Source organism: Artibeus jamaicensis, unplaced genomic scaffold, assembly GCF_021234435.1.
Source record: "Artibeus jamaicensis isolate MK-2021 breed Jamaican fruit bat unplaced genomic scaffold, CSHL_Jam_final contig_233, whole genome shotgun sequence".
Classification (NCBI taxonomy): domain Eukaryota; kingdom Metazoa; phylum Chordata; class Mammalia; order Chiroptera; family Phyllostomidae; genus Artibeus; species Artibeus jamaicensis.
The window spans coordinates 42,493,847-42,517,659 of record NW_026521486.1 but is presented as its reverse complement, the minus strand read 5'-3'; the positions used below and the strand labels follow the sequence as shown (position 1 = coordinate 42,517,659).

General features: G+C 38.0%; 1 protein-coding gene across 2 annotated transcripts in view; it reads right to left on the bottom strand.

Moving 5' to 3' along the window:
- Window positions 1-23,813, bottom strand: part of PDZRN4 (PDZ domain containing ring finger 4) — a 328,124-nt gene that overhangs the window by 106,770 nt on the left and 197,541 nt on the right. Inside the window, exon 1 of one of the 2 annotated variants that reach the window (XM_037135022.2) lies at window positions 11,601-11,725. The exons of the other annotated variant lie outside the window; for it this stretch is intronic. Within the exon in view, the coding sequence (XP_036990917.1) occupies window positions 11,601-11,669 (69 nt within the window). The 5' untranslated portion in view covers window positions 11,670-11,725. Of the gene's footprint in view, window positions 1-11,600; window positions 11,726-23,813 lie in introns of those variants that run through there. 2 annotated transcript variants of the gene reach the window in all.

Genomic DNA, 23,813 nt, shown 5'->3' with positions numbered 1-23,813 from the left:
TAATAATTCAGCTATCCTTTACTATTTCAATGATGGATATAAATCATCTAAAACAAAAAGATATTTTTATACAAGGAGCTAATTCAATTTTACTGTATAGAAAGCAGCAAATGAAGAAACTTAATAGTTACTAAATCAATAAGCAATTCATATAATCACACACAGAGTATTATTTTGCTTTATACAATGCATATACAATATATTCCACTTTAAATACTTCATTTTGATTTTTGTCTGCACTACAGCGAATCAGCATCACTATGACATCTCATAAAACTTTGTTCCTCTCCCCCTCCCCCATCTCTCTCTCTGGTAGAACTAGCATCATCTCATGCACTGGAGTTGTTTGTGAACAAGTCATTCACTGAAGCCTGCTGGACAGCGGACACCTCGAGGACAGAGATAAATCCCATCTTATTCTGCTTTTAGGTTGCTCCCATCAGGTTGCCCTTCACGCATCATTCATTTAGTGTTTACTCAAGAAACAGCTACACAAGGACTGGGTAAGATTGAAGACAGGGTCTTTGCCCTGCAGGGATTCAGAGACCAGTTGAAATCACAGGCAAGTAAAGGAGGAACTGAGAAACAATACCATCTGGTACATGTTATCACAGAGGAAAGCACTGGGTACCTTGGAAGGAGGAAGGGGGGCCTACTCAGGTTGAGATACTCTGGAAAGATTTCCTGGGAAAGGTGACACCTGACCCAGGCTTAGAGGAGGGCTACGACTTAGTGAGCTGAAGAACAATGGGGACATTTTAGGGGGCCGCCCCCTCAGCTAGGTTTATTGGCCAGTTTGATAGTTGAGTAATGAAAAATCTATTACTATGTATCATGACTGGAGATTTTGAGATAAGCATCTGATATGGTGGGTCCCTCTGGGTAGTACAGTCCTCAGGTGATGAGACAAGGTCAGGGAACAGGAGCTCAGCAGGGAAAAGGAAGATCCAATAGAGATGGTTTTTTTAAACAACTTTAAAAATGTTTAATTTAATTTTGTGAGAAAAGCAATGGCATTTTTTCACACTTCTAAGATGTAAGCTTTTTCCAATATTTTCTTGTTTTGAAATTGGGATGTAGCTTGCAATCAACATGCATGTTAATGGTGGTAACTTGTCAACCCAGCCGTTCTTAAATTTGATGACCAGCTTTAAAATAAATGGCATCTTCCAAATCAAGAAAACATAGAATATTCAGTTTCCTGAATCACCTTGTTTTTAAAGACAAGACACTGGGTAATAGAGAGAATGCTAAAATAAACTTTCTTTTATGAGTGCAGGCATAACTACATCCTTGCTCCTATTCTTGACTTGATCTGTATCGAGTTGACCCGTCTGCACCAGGCACTATGTGGCATGGTAGGACTATAAAGACGAGGAAAAGGCTAAATGCAAACACAGAAACATCTGACTATATTTCAGCTTGTGAAGCACCATTGTGTAAAAGCATTGGGGTGAGTGAGTGACTCTGTCGGGCATGGAAGGGACTTTCCTGATGGTAAACCTTGAACTGAGTCATGAGGACCCGCAGTGTCTACACATATCAGGGTGGGAAAAGCGCACCTGAGAGAGGGACATTGCGTTGAAAGAAAAAGACAGGAAAAATTAACACTGAAAACTTAAGAGTTTGGTTTGTCTAAACTTTGGTTTATTGGGAGAGCATAAGGAAAGATGGCAAATTGTGAAGGACCTTTCCTGTCAGACATGGATTCGTGGAAATATGAAGAAAGGCTTTTAAGCTCTCAAAAGTGGGAGTGACAAGTCACTTTCATGTTGATGGACTCTCATACATAAGATAAATAGGTTTAAGCAGTTACGATAGATGAAGAAAGAAGTAGTAGAGCCCCAGCTGGTATGGCTCAGTTGGTTGGAATGGTGTTCTGGTTCCATAACAGAAAGGTTGCAGGTTCTATTCCTGGTTAGGGCACACACTTAGGCTGCAGGTTCAATTCCAGGTCAAGGTACATACCTAGTATATGGGTTTAGTCTCTGATTGGGATACGCATATGAGAAAAAATTGATCAATGTTTCTCTCTCACATTGATGTTTCTCTCCTTTTCTTCCCTTCCCCTCTCTCTAAAATTGATAAGCATGTGTTCGGGTGAGGATTTAAAAAAAAGAAGTAATGTAAAGGACCTGCTTTCCCAAGGAGAAATTTAAATAGCATGTACTACCTCCACTCTTCTTTCTTTCCTCCCTACCTTCCATTTTTCCTAACATTTTTCTTTCCTTTTTTATTTATCAGATATTTACTGCATACCTACAATGCACTAGGTACTCAGTATTTATGGACATTAAAGCATGTAAAGATAGAGAGCTCAAAGGGAGATGACTATTTGATATTTATAATATTATAAAAGTAAAAAATGAAAAACATGGACTTTGGCATTAGCCAGATCCTGATTTGAATTCCAAGTGTTCTACTTGCTGACAACATGAATTTGCCTCTTGATTATTTTATGCTTCAGTTTTCTCATCTGTAAACTGGGACAATATAACCTGTGTCACAGTGTCACTTATTACACTGAAATGAGGTCATAATCTCAAAAGTTACCATTTATGGCATTTCTGTAATGCATTATGCCTGTTACTAATATTATCTCATTTAACTTTCAACAAAACACTTCAAGAGGGATTTAAATCAATTACACAAAGGCTAAATGCAGTTAAATAACTAACTTAGAGTCATAGAGAAAATAAATGGTGCTGCTGCTTGATTCCAAAGCCCCTGTTCTTTCTTCCACACACAGAGCCTCTCCTACACACCACATTGTCACTGGTATTTAGTATGCACTCATCCAATAGTAATATCCTATGTGTCAACTGAGGAAAACATTTTCACCATTTTTCATGTTGTCTTAACTGAGGTTCACAGTTGCACAGGCAAAACCAATTTCAAGTATTATAAATATGAGTCACTAAGGAAATATAGAGCATACTTAAAGTGTAAATGGCAAGATCTGTCCTTTGTGGTTCATATCAGCATGGCTGTGCTCTTCTAAATAAAGTACCAGGCAAACAATATTTACACATGTCCTATTATTTAAATGGACTTCAGAGGCTCTGTTTGATTGCATCCTCAGGGTGTGTAGTACTCTGTAGTGATTATGGCACCAAACCCACTCATTTTAGTGTAGAGATTAAGACACTCAAGTATCTTCATCCCATATCCTGTTTTGGTTTGGTTGGGGTTTTTTTCCATTTCCCCCCAGAGATATCCCATTAGTCACCTTTTTATGACTTTTCTTTCACAATACATCCAGGAGAGCAAGCATATTACCTTCAACTTCATGGATATACAATAATCATGCTGAATTAAAAAATGGACCTTGGCTCCTAACATAGGCCATTCCAAATAAGAACTACTGTTAGGCTATTCCACAAGGTCCTTCGACTATCCTTATCCATATAGAACTGTCCTTTCTCTGTCATGTTTGCTGTGTTAGGGTCACACATTTCCACATTTGTCCTTTAATTGTTCCATGATAACACACCATCCTGAAGAGTTTTTTTTAGCATAGGCGTCTTTTGTATCCTCTGTTGCTATCTAGCACATTACTGAGCACAAAGCAGGTACAAAACAATTAGTTGTTATTTAATGAGAAATACTCTTTTCCAAACTCCCCTTTATTTTAAAAGATATTAATATCTGAATTTGCTATGATCCAATTATAAGAAAAAAATATCATCAGTGATGACAATAGTGGTCATTCATCTGTGGATTCATCAGTTTTTACACCATACTAAGTATTTTAGAAATTCTCTTTGTTCGCATACCCTTGAAAGAGGCTCTAAAAACAAATAAATAAATGTATCTGACACAGACCCGTAAGAAGGTTGGGAATGAGCAGTTAGTTCAGAAAGACCCAATTTCCACTGAGATGAGAGCAAGTCTCTAAAAAATGTCTACAGTATTTCTAAAAAGCTACATAAAGCAGAAACAGGGAGGGAATGAGGGGGAGAATAGTTCGCCAGGACCCAAACAACCATAAAGCAAGATTTACAGCTTGTTACAGAACGGCACAAAATTAGCAATTAGATGTGGTGTGTGGAAACACAGGAGAATATAGGGCTGCTACCTTTTCAGCTTTTTGTTGATGGGGAACAACGAACTCGTCAGAGTAACCCTTTCAAAGCTGTTATTCGACACTGAGAGTGATAGGATTAAGAAAGGAGAAATGAATCCACCTGGAAGGGAGATGGAGAAGGGACAGGTTGTACTGATGATCTTGGAAATGTTACAATTAGAGCTGAAAAACACAGCTGAACTTGAGTTATCTAGAATTCTAAATCTGAAGGCAAAATTACCACCCAGTGGTACCTAAATCCCCACGTGTCAAAACAAGATGACATTTATTAAGAATAACATCTAAAATTCTGATGCTGTGTGCCCTAGGATGGATAATGGGGGAATGTAGTATCTGTAAAAAGCTAAATGATTGAAAAAGTTCCTTGCTCATCTTTTCCCTGTGGAGTATAACTGTTTACAGGACAGGGATCCTTCACAGAACCACAATCCTGGGGCCTAGTGATTTAATTTTTGTGCCTTTCTTAACCATGTAATACGATTGATTGAATATCTATTAAATGATGTGAAAATTCCATATGTGAAAACCTACTGATACAAAATGCATGTACTAGACCCATAATTGGCTGTTGTGATGGCATTTTTCACTTATCAATTAATCTTCAGAAATAGTCTCTCTGGTAAATTTCAGAAATCGCTGTTTGCTAAAGTTGTGAGGCTCATTTGTTACTGTCTAATGTGATTGGAAATGAATAGCAAATGTGCGTATGTTAAGTAATTATGTAAATACGATGTTGTAGAAATATTTTCACCAAAAATTGAAATTAAAGAATTTTCTAATCAGATTATCCTACTTAACCTGCAAATTTAGGTGAATTGAAGAGTCAAATTTATCAGCATACACGTCAGCTTAGTTGTCAGCCGTGTGTCCCCTCATATACAAGGTACTAGTGAAAATATTCCCCTACAGAATTTCAGCTCATTAGAAAGATACGCAATTGGAGGGAGTTGGCCTTCTCTTGGGTCTAGATCAATTCAGTAAATGGCGAAGTATGAAGAAGTTAAATGTATACATTCTAATAAAATATGTGATATTCTGATCCTTCTAGTGAAGAAAGGCATTTGCTTATTAAACCTATAAATTAACTGCAATCATTAAAATATTTATTTTTACAAGAGGCCTTGTGTATATGAATAGTGCTCTTCAAATGCCGTAGACAAGGGAGATTCTCGCTAAATGTACATTTTATTCTTCAATCACTACATTATCACCATCTTACTACCATGACTTAAGATGTGAAATGAATTTATCTTACTTTTTAAAGTAAAAGTAGAGATGACTTTCATTTTTTAAATTCACATTTTAAATAATTTTGCATTCTGAAAAAAGTGCTAAGTAAAACAGTACTACGATGTAAGCAGTGAATCCACTTTTGATCGTTTGTCCCATTTCAGAAAAACTGAAAGTACAGTGGACCCTTCTTTTGAGTCCACCACTTTCTGGATTTTGTCCACATATCCATATTATAAAGTGCTCTGCCATCATTACCATTGACCTCTGCCAAGGTTAGGTTCTCCAGGATGCTGACCTCTGAGCTGGAGTTCAGTGTGCAGGGTTTGCTAAGGAGTGTTCTCTTTGTAGAAAGGAGAAGAAGGAAGCGGCAATGAGCAGGAGAACCAAACTATGATGCAGGCCCTCCAACAGCTGCAGAAAGCTCTAGAGCTGGAATAGCCTTTCAGAATGTCCCCATTCACACAAAGGTGGCCAAGCCTTTACACACATGCATCAATCTGTCATTGGACATGAGCTTCCTGGGAGGGGAGTAACCTTGGGGGAGGGCGCTCTCTAAGAAAGCTAAGACAGTCCCTGAAGAGACTGATACTTGAAGTTTCTCACTGACATCACTCTCAGCAGATGAAGAGGGACCTGGCTGGCCACATGCATTTTTTCAAGTCCAAAGACGCTGCGTTCTGAACTTATTGTACTCTCTAATGTGTTTGACCACGTTGGCCTCTCCTTTTAAAAAACTCCCTCTCTTGGCTTCTCCCGCAGCTCATTCTTCTCACTCTGACAATTTCACATTTTTGCCTTTTTTCCTTTCTCCTTTGCTTATTTCTCAAAATTGTATCCTTGGCTCATAAGTCTCTCACTTTTTAGTTTTTCTCCTTACTTTTTACATCTTTCTGGATGATCTCATCCAACAAACATATGTACGCCATGTTTTTGTTCTGAACAATCACTGTCTGCTGGACATTTGCTCCTCTAGCCCGTAAGTGGTGAACTCAACAGCCTGCTCTTCCCTCCCCAGCACTCATTTCCCTTCTCTTGTTTCTTCTCTCTGTAAATTAGCTGTGCCTCCCATCACACAAGCCAGAAACCTGTGGATCTGACCTCCTCACGGGTCTCAACTCTGCCTTTTCTTTAACATCCTTTCTATTACTGACTTACCATTTGTAACAGCCTCCAGAGTAGTCTCTCTTGTTGTGGTCTTGCTGTAGTACACTGTCCCCAACTCAAGCCCAATCAGCCCCAACGTGCACCACAACCAAGTCCATGCTCTTAACTATTATCAGAGGGATCACCCTCACTCCCTCTTTTGAAATAGAACAGAACAAACAAGTAAAAACAAAGAAACCAACAGCCAGAACATAGGAGAGACCCCAGAGACAGGTCTTGTCCACTGCCTGCCCCCCACATTAGGTTTTAGACACACTTACCCCTCGTAGTTCCTATACACCATGTCCACTCATACCTGTCACCGGTCTGCCACTTCCAGGGACTTCCCTGCCCTTCCATGTTTCGTTTTCCTCCACTGCTCCCCAAGCCCATACCATGTTGAACACCTTTGCACCATCTATTCTGGATGTCTGTGAATATTTCTGTTGATTCAGTGCTTTACTTATCACATTACATGAAAATTCTCTTTTTTGATACCAGACTGTCCATTTTTCTCAAGCAAGGACTGTCTCATTTGTCTTCTCAGTGCCCTTGGCGAAGACCAGAACTTGGCACATAGTGGGCAATTGGAGTTGACTGAAAGTTTATTGAACTCAAGTGCATTCCTGGAGTTTAAGGCACCTGCTAGGTGATTGACAAGAGCAAGATATTGTAATGTGTCCTGATTTGTTTTTCTAATTGTAATAAACAGACACATCATTCAAGCAAATTCAGATAAATAGGGATTTATCCCAGGGATGTAATGGAACTTGAAAATGAGGTCACAGAAGATCTGTTCTTTATCTTTCTTTTCTTTCTTATGTCCCATGAACTTATTTCTCATGTGTCTAATTCTTTTGGTTGACCTAACCTTCCCAGATCTGGTGGACCAGTGACCTCCAAGTTCTCCAGTCTACTTATAGCCTCTTCTCTTTTTCTCTGGTACACAGACAACGTTCTACCGAGGCTGAAGAAAAAGAAATAATGGTCCAAGGTGGAAAGCCAACTTAAAGAGAAAAGTAAAAAGACTGGTCTTCAGGGATTAGAAACTACATTAGGAGAAAACTGGTGAAGAAGAAAGCTGGAAAGGAACCTAAGAAGCTCAGGAGAGCTTTGAATATACTGGAATGGCTGTGCTTCATTTTATGGGAATTAGGAGCCATTGGGTACCTTCAAGAAATATTATTACAGTTACAGCAATCAGGGTAGATCGGCACATTGGTTGGTTCTAAGTGGGAAAGTGTTTACCATATCAGAGAGAGTTAATAAGAGAAATTGTGCAGAAGTACAATAAGTAGAGGTCACTCCGTAGATGAAGAGGACAGAAGTGTCCCCTTCAGTGTTTTTGTGTTTAGTTGATACCAAGAAGGATGATGAGACCTTCAATTCTGCTAAGCATTGTGAGGAAAGAATGACATTTGGAGAAAAAAGATGTTATGAATTGGGTTCATGTAGTAAGTGACAAGATAAATTCTGAGGGATACGGGACAATAACTAGAGAAGGGAGATTATACGAGAGTCAAGAAACTTGTACAATAAAGGAGCCTTTAGCATATTTTGAAATTATGAGATGCTATCCTGAAACTCCTTATTGGGTTTTCATGAAGATTAAATAAGGTGATGTTAGGGAAGAAGTGCGTAGCACAGTGCCTACAGTACAGTATGTGTTCACTGCCTGATGCTGTCAGTGCCATGACTGTTGCTCCTTTCAAGTGCAGGTTCTGCTTCATTCCGTGTTACTGATTCATGGGGGCAGGCTGTGGGGACACCTTGGAGCTGTGCCAAAGCAGTCAGATGAGTAAATCAACGGTGTCGCGCTATGGTCTCCACTTAGAAGAGGTCAGCGGTCACATCAGGGACGTTGCCTGGAGAGCTAGCCTGTTCCACTTCTGGCTTTCCTGAGACTGAAGGCTGTTTCTCTTTTTTCTTCTCTAATTTGGTGAGTCAGAGAAGAATCCAGCATTTCACACTGTAGGATTTTAATGGCATTTTAAACAGTTTTATGCTAACTGTATTAACTTTTAAATATTTGCCCACATTTTGAATAGATTATTAGACACCAGGGAATACCCCATTGATAATTCCCATTATTTAATCAATCAAAAACTTAACTTTGATTCGTGTATAAAAAAATCCAGGTAAGAAGTCAACAGATTTAGGAATTACCATACAATCTCACAGAAATAAATTTTATTAGGTAAAAATGCTTGGCAATCAATGGTAGCTCTTAGTCTAGTTGGGTATTTAATGGGATTAATACACAACAGGCAATTCAGTTTGTGTCCACAGAAAGGCATTGTTCAAATTACTCATTTATTAATTTTTAAGGGGTTAATAAATTACTGCTTTGAATAAAATAAATCACTTCAGATAACAATTGTGTTCACGGTACATATAAAAGTTAGCAGGTGCATAAAGATGCAAGAAAACTGCTTGGTGTGAAGGTTGCTGGATCTACCCAAGCCCGAGATTCTCGCATCTGTGTTTATACTGGAGCCTGATTGGCTCAACTCCAGCTGAAAATAATTTTCTTGGGGCGACATTCCCTCTCTTCTGCCAATTGAAAGTCTTAGCTCCTCTCTGGGAGCAAAAAATAGCAACAAAATATAAGCGACCTCATTTCACACCTAAGCACATCATTCTGATTGTTCCACCATACTCCAAAGTGAGCACATTTGCTTTTGTTTACTGCAGTTGTAAACGTGAAACTGTCCCATATTATCAGATGGCTAAATCTAGAAAGAACATGTTAAAAGTTCAATATCATGATTCTGTTATACAGAAATAAAATGTTTTACTCTTGGTTATGCATTTAGTATTCACTGCTAACCTTAAATTATCATATCCCCTGATAAACTTTAATTTGCCTTAGCTTTTAAGAGATAATAACAAAAGAAACCAAAGGGCAGGTGATCTGAGAATTACAAGTCTATCAGCATATATGATTCAGACAATCAGGTGTTAATGTTTGTGTGAGCCAATTCATTGTAATGTACCGGCTAGAAATACTCAGGCTTCCAATCTTAAGTCACTTTTGTAAATAGTATCCTCTCTAATGGGGGCAGCTCAGTGCCCTTGTGAACACCTGGTTAAGAACACGCTCACTTTTATGTGTGCTCAGAGCTGCTTTGCCTCCAAATAAAAATAGAAACTAGTTTGCAGCACCACACGGGGCTCCAGTGTATTATATGAGCCTATCACTGGTTCCCTTTGATATCTTATCTATTCCATTAACTCAAAAAAATAGAGCGGAAAGCTGGGGACAAACTGTAGCAGGGCTCCCCTTGGAAAAGACATGCAAGACCTTTAAGCTGGGGTTTTAACTTATGTAATAAAAGCCAGTTAAATGGATGCCAATACTTCATTTTTCAATCGCTTTATTAAAGATCATAAGTACTGCAACTTAGGAGTAGAGAAAACAAATATATGGAGGAGTACAGGTGGAGGCAATAATGAGTGTGGCTTATCTATTTCCTCAAGATTTAGGAAGCACTTAAAACCAAAACTCAAAGGCAAGCATTTAAAAAATCCACAACAAAGGCTCCTGCTCCTTAACAAATACAGTGGTCCTTTCTGGATGCAATAATCCTGGCTTCATTTTTTAGTAGAATACAAACAGCTTAACCTGGGCAAAACTGAGAGGGAGGGGTGCCGCCTTCCACTTCTTTCATATTATACTTTTACATCAATTTAGCAATTCGAGGAAAAAATAGATAGATTAATCCACTCCCCTGCTCCTCTACCACCCAAAGAAAAACAATACTGGAACTGAAACTCCAAGAAAGCAAACTAGAGGAAAGTGTTCCACCTAGAGACTGTTTTCATGAGTCGAAGTGGGTGAGAGCTTACCTATGAAATGAACATTCTTTTAGCCTATCCTTGCAAGTTTGCAGTAAGAAATGAAACAAAAGGTATGGCTCCTGGTGTGATTAACAACGTTAATCTTCTTTTTCCTCTCTATGGTGATAAAGGAGTCATTTTTATATTTAATTAATGCAGAGGATCATTTTGGAAACTGGCTAATGAGCCTCTGATCACATTACCATGAAAATGTGCATTAACATTGCAACTGAGGAGGCTGTTTCATGTGTAGCAAATCCACTTTGTAATTAGCCCACTGTGAAATGAATCGAGTTAGGGGGAAATCTGAGGGAACCAGTAGGCAGTGGGCACTTGGCTGCTGCTGTGCCCACAGACCACCAACATCCCAAACACTGTCTTTTGTCAACAATATTGTCCAGACACGAAAGTAGAGTGTGTCACATCGAGACACACTGAAGAATGGAGATATAAACTTTGACAAACAAGAAAGAAATGTGGACTTGAGAACACACCCCCAGAGAAAACCTGCCTAAATAAAATGGTAAATTAATACAATTCTATTAAAACATTGGAAGGCTAGGGATAGAGTTTTCTTATTTTTATTCTGAAAATCCCTCAGATAAATAGACAGCTGGATTTATATACTTTTTTCTAGGACACATATAGAAATACTAAGAAGCTCTTGAAATTAATTTCTAGTACTAAACAGGCAAAACAATTATAAAAAAGATTCAAGAACAAGTTATAAGAACATTTCTTTATCTTCTTTTTAAGCAAAGACATAATCATATTTTTTCCTCTCATATAATACAAATATACCAGGTCTTCCTCTTAAACCAAAGCAAAAAATCCCAATTAATCAAATAATTCCTCTGGCTAGCAACATTTGACAAGAAACTTTTCCTGTCTATTCAAAATAACTGAGATCACAGACCTATTAAGTCCCAATATTGATGCAGGCAATAATACAGTTGATTTTCAAATGTAAACACCATTCCAAAATGAAAGAGGTATCTCAAAATATGACAGAAATGGATCTCAGTGTTACTCCTTTTACTTGACTGACATCTTGGCAGTAGACACAAAAAAATGTTAAAAAGAATCCCACAGGAAGTCATCTGAAGGGGGAGTGGCAAGGAAGCTGAAAACTGCCACCCAAAACCCAAATAAAAAGCCCACAACCAGCAAGTCTGCCCTCAATTCTGAAATCCACTGAAAGAAAAAAAAATAAAGCTAGCCACAATTCATTTCCCATCTTTCAGACAAACACAAAGCCTGGCTGTTTACTTGCTGGTATCAGAGACCCTGCACTCACCTGGGAAACTTCATACAGCAGTTTGTAGTGTTCCTCTCTTTTCTGAAAAGTGCACAAATTGCAGCCCATTCTAAGAAGCAGATAGAGAGAGCAAATCTTCTAATTTCCCCAGAACTGAAAGGCAAGTGAACTGAAAGGGAATCACCCTCCAGACTTGACTACTGTTTTTCATCAGTCACTTCGGTCCAGAAACAGACAAACCGCTGTTAGCTGGAAGCACACGCCAGGGTGGTGCGTAGCAGCATGCTCTTCTTCGCTTTCCCTAAGTATCTTGCACTCACGGATACACACACAGAGTTTCCAGTCAGTTCATGGCAACACTCCCCCTGTCTCTGCATCAGTGCACATGACTACACAGATTCCAGCTCATGAATATTAATAGTGCCTCATTGATTATTTATGACAGAACATGTTAGCAGGGAGGGGTGTCATAGCTGCTGCTGATGACAGATGAATATTCACTAATTAAGAAGCAAATGTAGTGTGGTTAAACAAAATTCACTTGTGTCAATACCATCTCTGTTTATTAAGGATAGAGAGGGTGAGCACAGGGCATTGTAAAAAATGAACATACACTTAATTTTTCCATTGATATAAGCTTTTAATTAGGGGATAAGGAATATAAAAGCCAGAAATATATTTAGTTCACATCGCCATGTTTTGCAACAATTAGAAGAAATATTTTCAGCATTATTAAGTCTAGGGGAAGATGAATAGGAGCAATTATTTATATTTATAAAATAAACAGAGACAAGTGAAAATTTTGGGACTGATGTGGTAAACAAACAACAGATAGGGGTTACCATTCAGAGCTTTAATTCTGATCTTAAAAAAATAACAGAGTAGTTCATATGTAAAGACCACTACTTTTTAGAGACAAAATAAGGCATATTTTCTTAGTCTAAATAAAGAACACCGAAGCAGGTATTAGTGGATGATACTTGTAGAGATAATACATATTTTAATTAGATAATAAGTGCTATTGAATATAAATTTGTAGCACTGTAATGCATGCAGATCTATATTGAAAAATTAGATAAATACAATGCCTTTTCTGAGAAAAATTTCAATTGCATATAGTATTTATGCTAATTTTATTAAAGTCATATAACATTGCAGAAAGCTGACATTGGCAATATTTAAATTCTAATGTAATGCGCAATGACTCCATTTATGATTCTATATTTAGTGTTTGCAATGTGCAAAGGTGGGCACAGACTTAAAAACTGGGCTTGGATATTTATATAACAGAACTAATGCATTTAATTTCACACTCTCACAGATACGCACATTGTATAGCAAGCTGGCCGTTTTTGTCCCTTAAAGATATACTACAAACAGCTATCTGCAGATAATGAAAGAAAATCCCTTTTGTTCCTCTACTGACTTATCCACAACCTCTGCTAATTAAGAAGTATGTCCTTGTTCCAGCACATCCTTAAACTGGACAGGATAGCAGGTGGGTTCCAAAGCAAAAATAATTACTTGGAAACTGATGACTCTGGTTAGGAATTAGGTACATTGGATCTGGAAGATTTTTAATTGCTCAACACTTACGTATAGCTACTTTTGGGGGTCTGATTTTCTGAAAGTGCTTTGTCAATTGTTTAGAGTTGATAACAGGAAATGATTCTAATGAGTGCTAATTGTTAACAAATTGGCTTTGTGACTAGCAACACCTCAACACCAGCAAGGAGCTAGGAGATGAGCAATCATCGGCTGCTTATCAGTCCTTTCCCCTGGGATGTAATAATCCAATTTTCTGGGCCTCATTTCACCTACCGGCCTGGATGACAGCCAGGCCGAGAGACCTCCCTGGAAGTGGCATCCTAATTGGGAATACTGCCTGTGAATGAAGTTCACCAGGACCTCCTGCAGGCTAGAAGCCACTTGCAGTAGATATGAATTACTTTGACTCCTTTATGGAAAGATGATTTCAAGGAAGTATTTGAGGATGTCTTTATGAAAATTGAGGGTGGCCCACAAACAGAAGCAATTCCTTTGGGATCAGTTGTAAAATAGATACGCTTCCTAAACTTTTAATTTTCTCTGAGTCTCTGCACTACTCCCCATGAAATGTTCTTATGCCAGAGTTCATAACCTGAAAGTAAGCACTGCCTATTTGCCTGAGGAATTCTGTATTGCTGGGCTGTAAAAGAATCAATGATTCTAGAGTCTGAACATTAAAAAGTCAGACCAAGGAATTAGAATGCAGTAAGGCAAGGATGGTTCAGTCACCTATCACGGAAACTTTGCTTCCTCCATTGATGAAACTTTTTTATGTGGCAAGTTTTGAAAGCTAAATAGGAAACAATTATTAAAGTTACCATTGTTGATTGGAACTTTCTTATTATAACATTTTGTAGTTAGCTTTCATAGGAAAATTAAACAATTGTAACTTTAAAACATGTTTGCTTAGTCATCAGAAAGTAAAGAATGGAAATCAAAGTCAGCAATTTCAAATTGAAGTTGTTCTTTCAGGAATTTCTCTGGCTATTTTTAAAAAATATTTTATTTATTTACTTTTAGAGAGAGGGGAAGGGAGGGAGAAGGAGTGGGAGAGAAACACTGATGTGTAAAACACATCAATCAGCTGCCTCTCACATGCCCCCACCTGGGGACCCAGCCTGCAACCCAGGCATGTGCCCTGACTGGGAATGGAACTAGTGACCATTTGGTTCACAGGCCGGCGCTCAGTCCACTGAGTCACAACAGCCAGGGCAATTCTTTCTTTATTCATTGTTAGTCCCCCTGTTCTTTTGTTTCTATTTTAGAAAACAAGAACAGCTTCTCTAATTGTTTACCAAATGCTGCCCTTGGCCCATACATCCTAGGAAGATTCTATCTTCTGCTACAATTGCATCTCACAGAATTGAAGGGTGATTTGAAAAAGGGTGAACCATAATTCCGACATTCTCTAAATTTCGTTAGAACATGAGGGTTAGTTGTTTTTTTAAATAACTAAAGAGCAAAATCTTGTATTAGAATATAAATTCTGAAGTACATAGAAAAAAGAAGTTACTCTGAATAATATTTTAAAAATACAAATAAATTATATATTACCTATCTTCAGAGGTAATAATAATTGGGATAATATGGATTAAAAAATAAGCAGAGAATAGATGACTACCTTTACAAATATCCTTGGAAGAAAATTCACCAAAGTGTGAAAACATGTTGGATATGTATTTCAAGATACAGTTATTTAGTTTAATTGCCTTTGTGTTGGTTTACTCCCTTAAAATGCATGGCATTCAAAATAAGCCCATTTGCCAAAATCCAGACTGACATCTAAGTGAGAGACAAATGAAAAAAAAAAAAAAAGGAATTTATCTTGCTTTTCTTACATAAATTGTACCAGTGGGTAACTAAAGAGTAGATGAGAAATTTTCTCTTTATTGAATAATTCCAGCCAGGAATGATAGAACATGCCCATGCCAGCAATCCTAAGTTAATTAACGGGTCTCGCTACCGAGAATTAATGGTTGCTAACACCACACACATACACGAGTACATGGGGGATAACTGGACATTATGGACCACCTGATAGGAGAAAATGGCACTATTTTCCAAGGAGCCCTTCCAAAGTGAGCAGATTACAGAGATTACAGAGGACAGGGGAGAATATTAAACTATACCATGAAGATTCAATCAGCCAAATGCAGATGGTGGGCAGCTAAACAAAGAAATACACATTCCAGCTTCTAAGAGAAAGCATAGAGAAAGAGAGGGAGAGGGAGAAAGGGCTGTAGAAGAAGAGGAAGAGAGAGAGGGAGAAGGAAAGGAGTGAGTGAGAGAGAGAAGAGGGACAGGGACTAGAGATAGGTATGATCAGGAGGGAATCGATAGAGTAAGAGACTTAAGCGACATTTGAAAACAGGAGTTAAATTATGTATTTTAGATATGCACATCATTTGGGTAGTAACACTATACATAAAAGTAAGAAAATGATGGCCTAAAAAGTAAGAAAATAATGACCAAATGATGACCCTACTCTTTAGGGAAGGTGAGATGGCCATGATTAGGAGGGGGCACCAGAAAGTTCCAGTATGGCTAACAAGATTCTGACCCCTGATTTGGGTAGCATTTCAACTAGGCGGTTACCTTGTAATTCATATAATTGACTTTTGTTTTATATGCTTTCTATATTTTTGCTACATTTACAAAAAGGCATTTTAAAAACTAATTTACAAAGAGGCTGTGCTTATGGCCCATCCCTGGAGGTCAGGGCAGTACATAGCTGCAGTTCCTACTCTGAGATGGATGGTAAATCCAAATATTACTTCTTTGAATGGCCAACCTCCTGAGTCTATAACAGCTGCCATAAACTGTAGGTGATCTTCTTCTCTATGGCCTTTCCAATGACTCCGATGTTCTTTTCCCTCTGCTGGTGTGGAGTTCAGTAGGTAACTCCACCCTACTACCTCCCCTGTGTTCTTGCCTCAGTCATATGACCTTCCAATTTGGTCTATTACCAACCTTGCTTACAAACTTCAGTCCTATTCTCAATCCTGCATTCATGTTAGAGGGTATTTGGGCACACCAAATAGACACTTAGCTGCCTAACATTTTCTTAAGTTTTTAATCTTATATTCAAAAGAATTGAGCCTCAGAGAGACAGTGACTTGCCCAACATCAAACTGAGTAAAGAGACTTGAACTCAGTTCTCCAATGACAAATGCCATGGTTGAATTTGATAGCTAATTTGCTGAGCTAACTCTCTTGTAGAGGGAGCTAGAGCTACATAAATATGCCTTTACCTGATCCTGATGACTAAAGACATGGAGGATAGCACTTGGGGGTGCTGAAATTGGAGACAGGGTCGCTTTAAAAGATAGATCTAGCCTACAATGAGGGAAGTGAGTGAGTTGTAGTTAAAAATGTAAAGTTTATTTATTAAAGTACTGAAATGTTTTTATAGGTCACAGATAAATACCTTCGATGAGCTAATGCCCTCCATAACCAGTCACTAGGCACTGCACCAGAGTGTGCACTAGAAATAACCAACTCCTCCTGGTACCTTTTCAGCTTAGCACTCAAAGTTCCATATCCCAGGGACACACCAAGAGCCAAGCAAATCAGTCACTGGAGTGTACACCGTTCTTCCAGGCTCCAGCCAAACTGAACTGTTGTATGTAGATTCCCATCTTCCTAACTTTGCTCCAGATTTTATCTCATTCTGCTTATTCTTCAGAAACTCCACAAATCAACCTATGACACTTTGTAGTCCAGTTTAAATACTTTCTCCTCCCTGGCCTCATGAAGTGGAAGTAATGATTTCTTCAGCTTCTGAATTCACACTGCATTTTATCTGCACCCACCTCAAGACACACTGCACCTCTACTTTCTATTATTTCCATATACATGCTTTCCCCCTTATTGAACACTAAGATGTGTAAGGGCAGCAGTAACCTAAGTCCTGGGCAAAATGGAATGAGTTGGTCAATTGATCTTTGACTTCTGGAAACTCCTAGCATGGCGTCTTTCACAATGAAGGCATACTGAAAAAATGAATGTGCCTGGAATGTAAGCAGACCTGATTCTGGCAAAGTGATATAAATTTGTGTTTGTGTGCCTATACCTAATTACCACATGACATATTTTCCCCAATAGGGCTGCTTTGAGAATATTAAGTCAAAGGATTGAAGAACCATAAAGATACGTTATATTTAATTTGGTTTGATTCTATAAACATAAATTTGAAAGTCCTTGAAATAAATATTTCTGTGACAAATACACAAATAAATGAGGTATGATTGGTCACATACATTTTATCAGTTATTTGTGTATTTAGATGTATATACTTTACACACATTTAAATTTATACTCTGCTCCACATATCAGTCACATAACTACTTATTTATTCCACAAACGTACATTGGGCATTTATCATGACTGGTGGCATATGAATGCCACGTGTTGGGGATTATGTACCATATCATTTGGTTTTCACAATGCTGTCTGAAGTAAATATGCTAGATATTATTCCTTATTTATTAATGAAGAAATCATTAGAGGTTGAAAATCCCAGTGCCAGGAGACCTAGGGCTTTTGTGTTTTGACTGTAACCTGTGCAATATGTACTAGTGTCATGAATTTACAAAAATTCATTCCTCCGCTGACACTGCCCATGTGTCATCCATCTGCTTGGATATAGCTCAGCAGATAATGTGTCACCCAGCATCCTTTGCACATTGTACTCACTAGATGATCATCTTCATTTTGCATCTATAATCTCTGCTTGCTTTACCAACTTATTATCGCCTAAGAATTGTCAAGTTATTAGACTGGAGTCTAATGGAAAGAAAGGGAGTGGGGTTGCAAAGAAGAAGGCTAGGACTCCAATCCAAGCCTTGTCATTATTACCTGCGCGGCTTTGTGCAACTCACACTCTCTGTAATAACATTTACCTTGCAGACAGAGCGTGAGGATGGAATGAGAGAAAGTGCATGAGAAAGGATGCATAAACTGTAAAGTACTTTGTCCATATTGGTGTGGCGGTTCAGCATGAGGTCTAGAGTCAGTCTGCCCTGGGTCAAGTCTCAGTTTCCCTAATTTCTATCTATATGATGTCGGGCAAGTTATTGTTTTCCATCTTCTCTGTTTCTTGGTTTCTGATCTCTAAAGCAAGGAAAATAATAGCATCTACCAAACAATTATTGGAAGAGAAAAGTTGTGATAACATGTATCAAGTATACCTGGCACATAGAATGCACCCGATACATTCAGGCCACTAATAATCATAATCACATGATTATGGGTAGTATAATAATAATAATAGTGATCTCCATTTTAGAGTTTCGGGTAATCTGTTTCTAATTTTGCTGTGATAATAAATATCTACTATATTATTTAGCATTTACTCCATTGAAATTGTATATGCCCACTTTAGTTGCTTTTGTATAGTTATATTGATCATTCAACAGCTTCTAAAAGGCTGTTTGTTTCCCAGTCTTCTGTATAAAAATAGTAGCAGAGGAAGCAATCATTGTGCAAATGTGACACATGCACAATACATTTCTTTTGTGTAAAGAATGTAATGTATTACATTCAAAGTAATAACTCTGAGATTCTATTTATTTCATTTAATGCATAATGTGTAAGCAACGTCAACATAAGTCTGTAAGAAACCAATGACAGTGAAGCAAGTTTTACACAATTATAAAATAGGTAGCCCAATGATCTTTTTTTGAGAAATTTTAATGACTATTGTTACAGTCCAGTATAATACTGGCTTTCTTGGTTTCATCAATCGGCCATGTACTTTCACAGGTACCAAGTTTTGGTGATGTCATGCTTCTTAGGGAGTATGTTGGGTTCCTCAGAAGACTACCATCATCATTTTTTTAAGTCTACAAATGGTCTTGTAAATGCTCACTAAATACTTTCATCTAACTAGTATTTACTGAACGTTACTATGAGTAAAGCATAGTGATAATTCTTAAACATTTTTCAAAATAACAGCTAATATTTATTTAGCATTTTTAAAATACCAGTCATTGTTCCAGTACTGTACGCTATTAATTTCATTTGATCCACATGTCAGTGCTTTGAGGTGGGTACTATTACTATTTTCTCTTGACAGGGACAGTTAATGGGTAACATTAGTAGGAAATGGGTAAACTAAGACTCAAACCCAAGCAGTCTGGATCCACTGCTTAACCAGTATTTTATTTTCTAGATTGCTAGAAGATGCATTCTGGAAATGCTTATAGCACATTGAGATGTACGAATTTCCCCAAGGACCAGAATGTAGTCTAAAATTAACTCCCAGGTTCCAAGTTGTGTCCTCAAGCTTGGCTGCATAAAATAGATTGAATAAATCTAAGCAATTTCATAACCTTACTTCACTCCACTGGTGATGGAGTATTGTTGCACTGAATATGTACCAATAACTATAGAATATTTTTCTTCTTAATATTTATTATGGTAGGGAATATATTGCTAGTAGGGCAGTCATATCACTATATGAAAGAATTAACAGTTACTTCAGATGACTAAATTTGGGGGTCTTGAGAAAGTGAAGTGCAGATTTGCTGAGGACTCCCAGGTTTAAATCCCCAGACTTATTTTCTCTCTCTCTCCCTTTTTTTCTTACCTTCACCCAATGACATTTTTTATTGCTTCTAGAGAGAGAGGGAGGGAGAGAGAGAAACATTGATCAGTCTCTTGTACATGTTTGACCAGGGATCAACTCGTGGCTTTTCAGTCTACAGGATGATGCTTCAATCAACTGAGCCATACCAGCCAGGGTTTATTTTCTCTCTTAACCTTCAGGGCCACTTATTAACTGACTAGGACATTAACATATGGGCTCTCAGCAAAATCCACAGCACATTACATCCAACTTATCAAAACTTAAGTCATATCCTCTTCCCCTGAAACTGCTGCTGTACACGTGCATCGCATTCAAGAATGGCCTGACTGCCCCCAGTGATCTCGTCTAAGGTCTGAGAATGTCTTGTCTCTTTCTTCTCCCCACACATAGTGACCAAGCACTGCCAATATAAACTGCCCAATCTCTCCTTTCTTCCTTCCCAGACAATTCTTCTAGGTTCAGGCTCTGTCTCTTCTCAGCTGTGTCCTCCATTCACTCACGAGCATTTGGAGTTTATGATAGTATAAGGGAGCCAACTGTTGGGTTCTTGCATCACTCTGTTTACAAACACACACTGATAAGCCCTTCTTACCTCCAGTTCCCTGGCCCCCACCCTCTCTCTTTCTTTCTCTTCCCTAATACATACACAAAAGAGAACACACAACAAAATATTTGTGCTCTAGATACATAGATCACATCTCTACTAACACCTCCCTGTATGTCTTTTTTGGTATCTTTCTCTCTTTCAATGACCTTCACAGATTCTAGACTCTACTTTTCTGTATGGCACTATTAAACATGAACTTTCCTCTCTCATCCTTGGACTCTGCACACTACATAGTCATTATAATGATATTTAAGTTATACAAAAGCCTCAGATTTCATATAGCGAGAGGAATAAATAAATAAACACACAGATAATCATTACATAAACTGTCCAGGCAATAATAGTGGTTATGTAGGGAATTCACACAGGGTGATGTGATGGACAGTAACTGGGTCATCCTTCTTGATATTCTAGACCCTGTTTTTTCCCCCTGCCTGCTTATATATGTACATATACAGAATCAAGCAAATGTCAATAAAGAAAAATAAGGCAGGAAAGAGGATAGCAAGAAAAGACATGAGCTACATTAGGAGAGTTTCAAAAAAGTCTTTTCCACCTCAGGACCCTAAGAAATTACTTATCTATTGGGGTCCTGGCATCTTCAGACCTACCCCATCCCATTGCAGCTTTTGTTTTATCATAAAAAAGCCTTAAATGGCTGTTTAAAACATTAGAATCACTAATCAATCTGTTAATACAATATCAATTTCTATGAAACTGATGATACAGAATATCTGATTGCATACAAACTCCTGCCTGGGACACCATTATCATCGGAATGAGCACTGGAGTTCTTTTTAGACTTTGAAGACATCTGGAAATGTCTCTGAACCTCAGTCCAAAAAACTTTCTGTGTGAGTGTGAACAAGTTACATACCCTTTAGATGCCTCAATTTCCTCACTGTGAAATAAAGATATTCATAATACCTACCACAAAGGGATTTTGTGAACATGAGCTTTATCTGGAGCCTGCTCAACGTAGGTGCTCAGTGAATATTGGCTAATATTATTATGGCTTACACTATCATCTTGTTGAAAGGTCTAAATTCTATTATTATGAAGACATACCAAAAAAGCAGCTATATTATTGTCCTATCTGCATTTTTGCAAATACCTGGATATACACTTTGAAGCATCAATTTTCCTCTAGGAAAGGCTGGATTCTTCTGTGATAAATGATGGTTGATGTCAGAGTGACTGAGGCCAGAAAGGAGCAGAAAAGAGCTACTATGGTTATGGGAGGAAGGAACTGGATCAAGACACAACCTCTCTTAATTCCATGATGTTTCCTGAGTACCTCCTATTTGGTATACTCTGTGCAGGCCTCTAGAGCACGGCTCTAAATTAGGGGTGTGCATCTGACTCATTGGTGAAGCTTTTCAAATTACACCCACACAAAAGCTCTAATATAGGCTTCTGAGTCCTTGGGATATGCATTTTCAAACAACCCACAGAAAATTCAGATATGTGTATACCTTCTCCTCCTCCAAATCTAGATGGAAGGTGTTAAACCTGACACTGTCTTGAATGCCTCCAATAATCATAATTTCTAATCTGGTTACTTGCATGATTATGAAGACCACGGGGTCTTTGTCATTAATTTACAGAAGGAGCTAGAATTTACAAGGCACCTATCATATCAACAGCTTTGAGTCTCACAAAAGTTTTATGAGATACATGTGGGGTTTTTTTCACATAAAAAAACTGATGCTCAGAATACTATAATACTAATATTATTTTGCATGTCGCTGTCCAGATCTCCTAACACCATTTGTTGAAGAAGCTATTTCTACTCCATTTTATGCTTTTGCCTTCTTTGTTGAATATTAATTGACCATAGAAACTTAGGTTTATTTCTGAGTTCTCTATTCTGTTCCATTGTTCTGTGTGTCTGTCCTTATGCCAGTATCAGACTGTTTTGATTACTGTGGCCTTGTAATATAGTTTGATACCAGGCTGGTGATCCCTCCTACTTTGTTCTTCTTTCTCAAAGTTGCTGTGGCTGTTTGGGAATTTCCTTGAGAAACTAAAAATTAAACTAAACTAAAAAGAAACTAAAAAGAAAAAAATTAAAAAGGAACTGCCTTTTGACCCAGAAATTCCACTGCTGGCATTATATCCTAAGAATCCTGAAATACTAATTCAAAAGAACCTATGCACCCCAGTTCATGGCAGTGCAATTTATAATTGCCAGGTGCTAGAAGCAACCTAGGTGCCCATCAGTAACTGAGTGTAACAAAAAACTGTGGTACATTTACACAATGGAATACTATGCAGCAGAAAGAAAGAAGGAGCTCCTACCCTTCATGACAGCATGGATGGAACTGGAGAGTTTTATGCTAAGTGAAGCAGGCTGGGATGTAAAAGACAAGTGCCATATGATCTCACCTATGAGTGGAACCTAATCAACAAAACAAACAAGCAAGCAAAATAGAACCAGAAACATTGAAATAAAGAACAAACTGACAGTAACGAGAGGGGATGGGGGAGGGGGGAATGGGGGAAAGAAGGGAAAGGGTCATCAAGGACCATATATAAAGGACCCATGGGAAAAGCCAAAGGGGGAAAGATTGAAAGCAGGAGGGTGGGAAAATGGAGACAACTGTACTTAAACAATAATTAATATAAAATAAAATAAAATAAAATAAAATAAATTTCAAAAAAAGCATACTATGTGATTTGATCAAAGTCACACAGCTGCTAAGTGGCAAAGCTGAGATTCAAATCCAGATGGACTGAACTGTAAGACTCTGCCTTATCCATTTAGGGAATAAGGCAAAATATAGCACAGTGTCCTTAGTCCTGTATTCCTTGAATAAAGAGTCCATGGTAGAGCTGAGCTTGAATCAAAGTCATTGTCTTCTTTTGCAATTTACCAAATATGTCCTACCTGTGGGCTGTAGTGATAAGCAAATTCTTTTTTAATGATTTTAAAATTTACTGATGAGCAGAGTCAGACTGGTAGCAAGGCTGGGTTTTAGCACCTGAGATCAGGTATATGGTTAAGCATGAAGAGCCCACCATCTCCTAATGGGACAGTGAGTGGCCCAATTTCCAGGTATTAGTACCAGGCAAAGGGAATTAAGTGACTGCTTATTGAATTCTATGTTAATAAGAAGATTTTCCATAATGTACCATAATTGGTCAAGGAGTGTAGAAATCTGTATCCTCTTTTAAAAGATATGATTCTTCTTTGATTTTTAGTATTTCTGGACACCAAATCCAACCTGTATGGAAATTAATTGCTTATCATTTGCAATCTTCTTCATAAGGAGCTGTAGGTAGTGATAAGGTGCATAGGGTTACAAAGCATATGGTTTCAAAGAAGTGGTAATGGAGAGTATACCTTGAAAATTGTGGTTTTAGGTTGTAATTCTTAAAATTGTTGGTGCTTTTAATCTAGTTATGTATAAGACTGTTTCTTAGGTAGGCAGAAGTACACCCAGCAGTCCAGTGATTTCATCCAGTGGCGAAGGAGCAAATGTATCCACCATACACCTGCAAACAC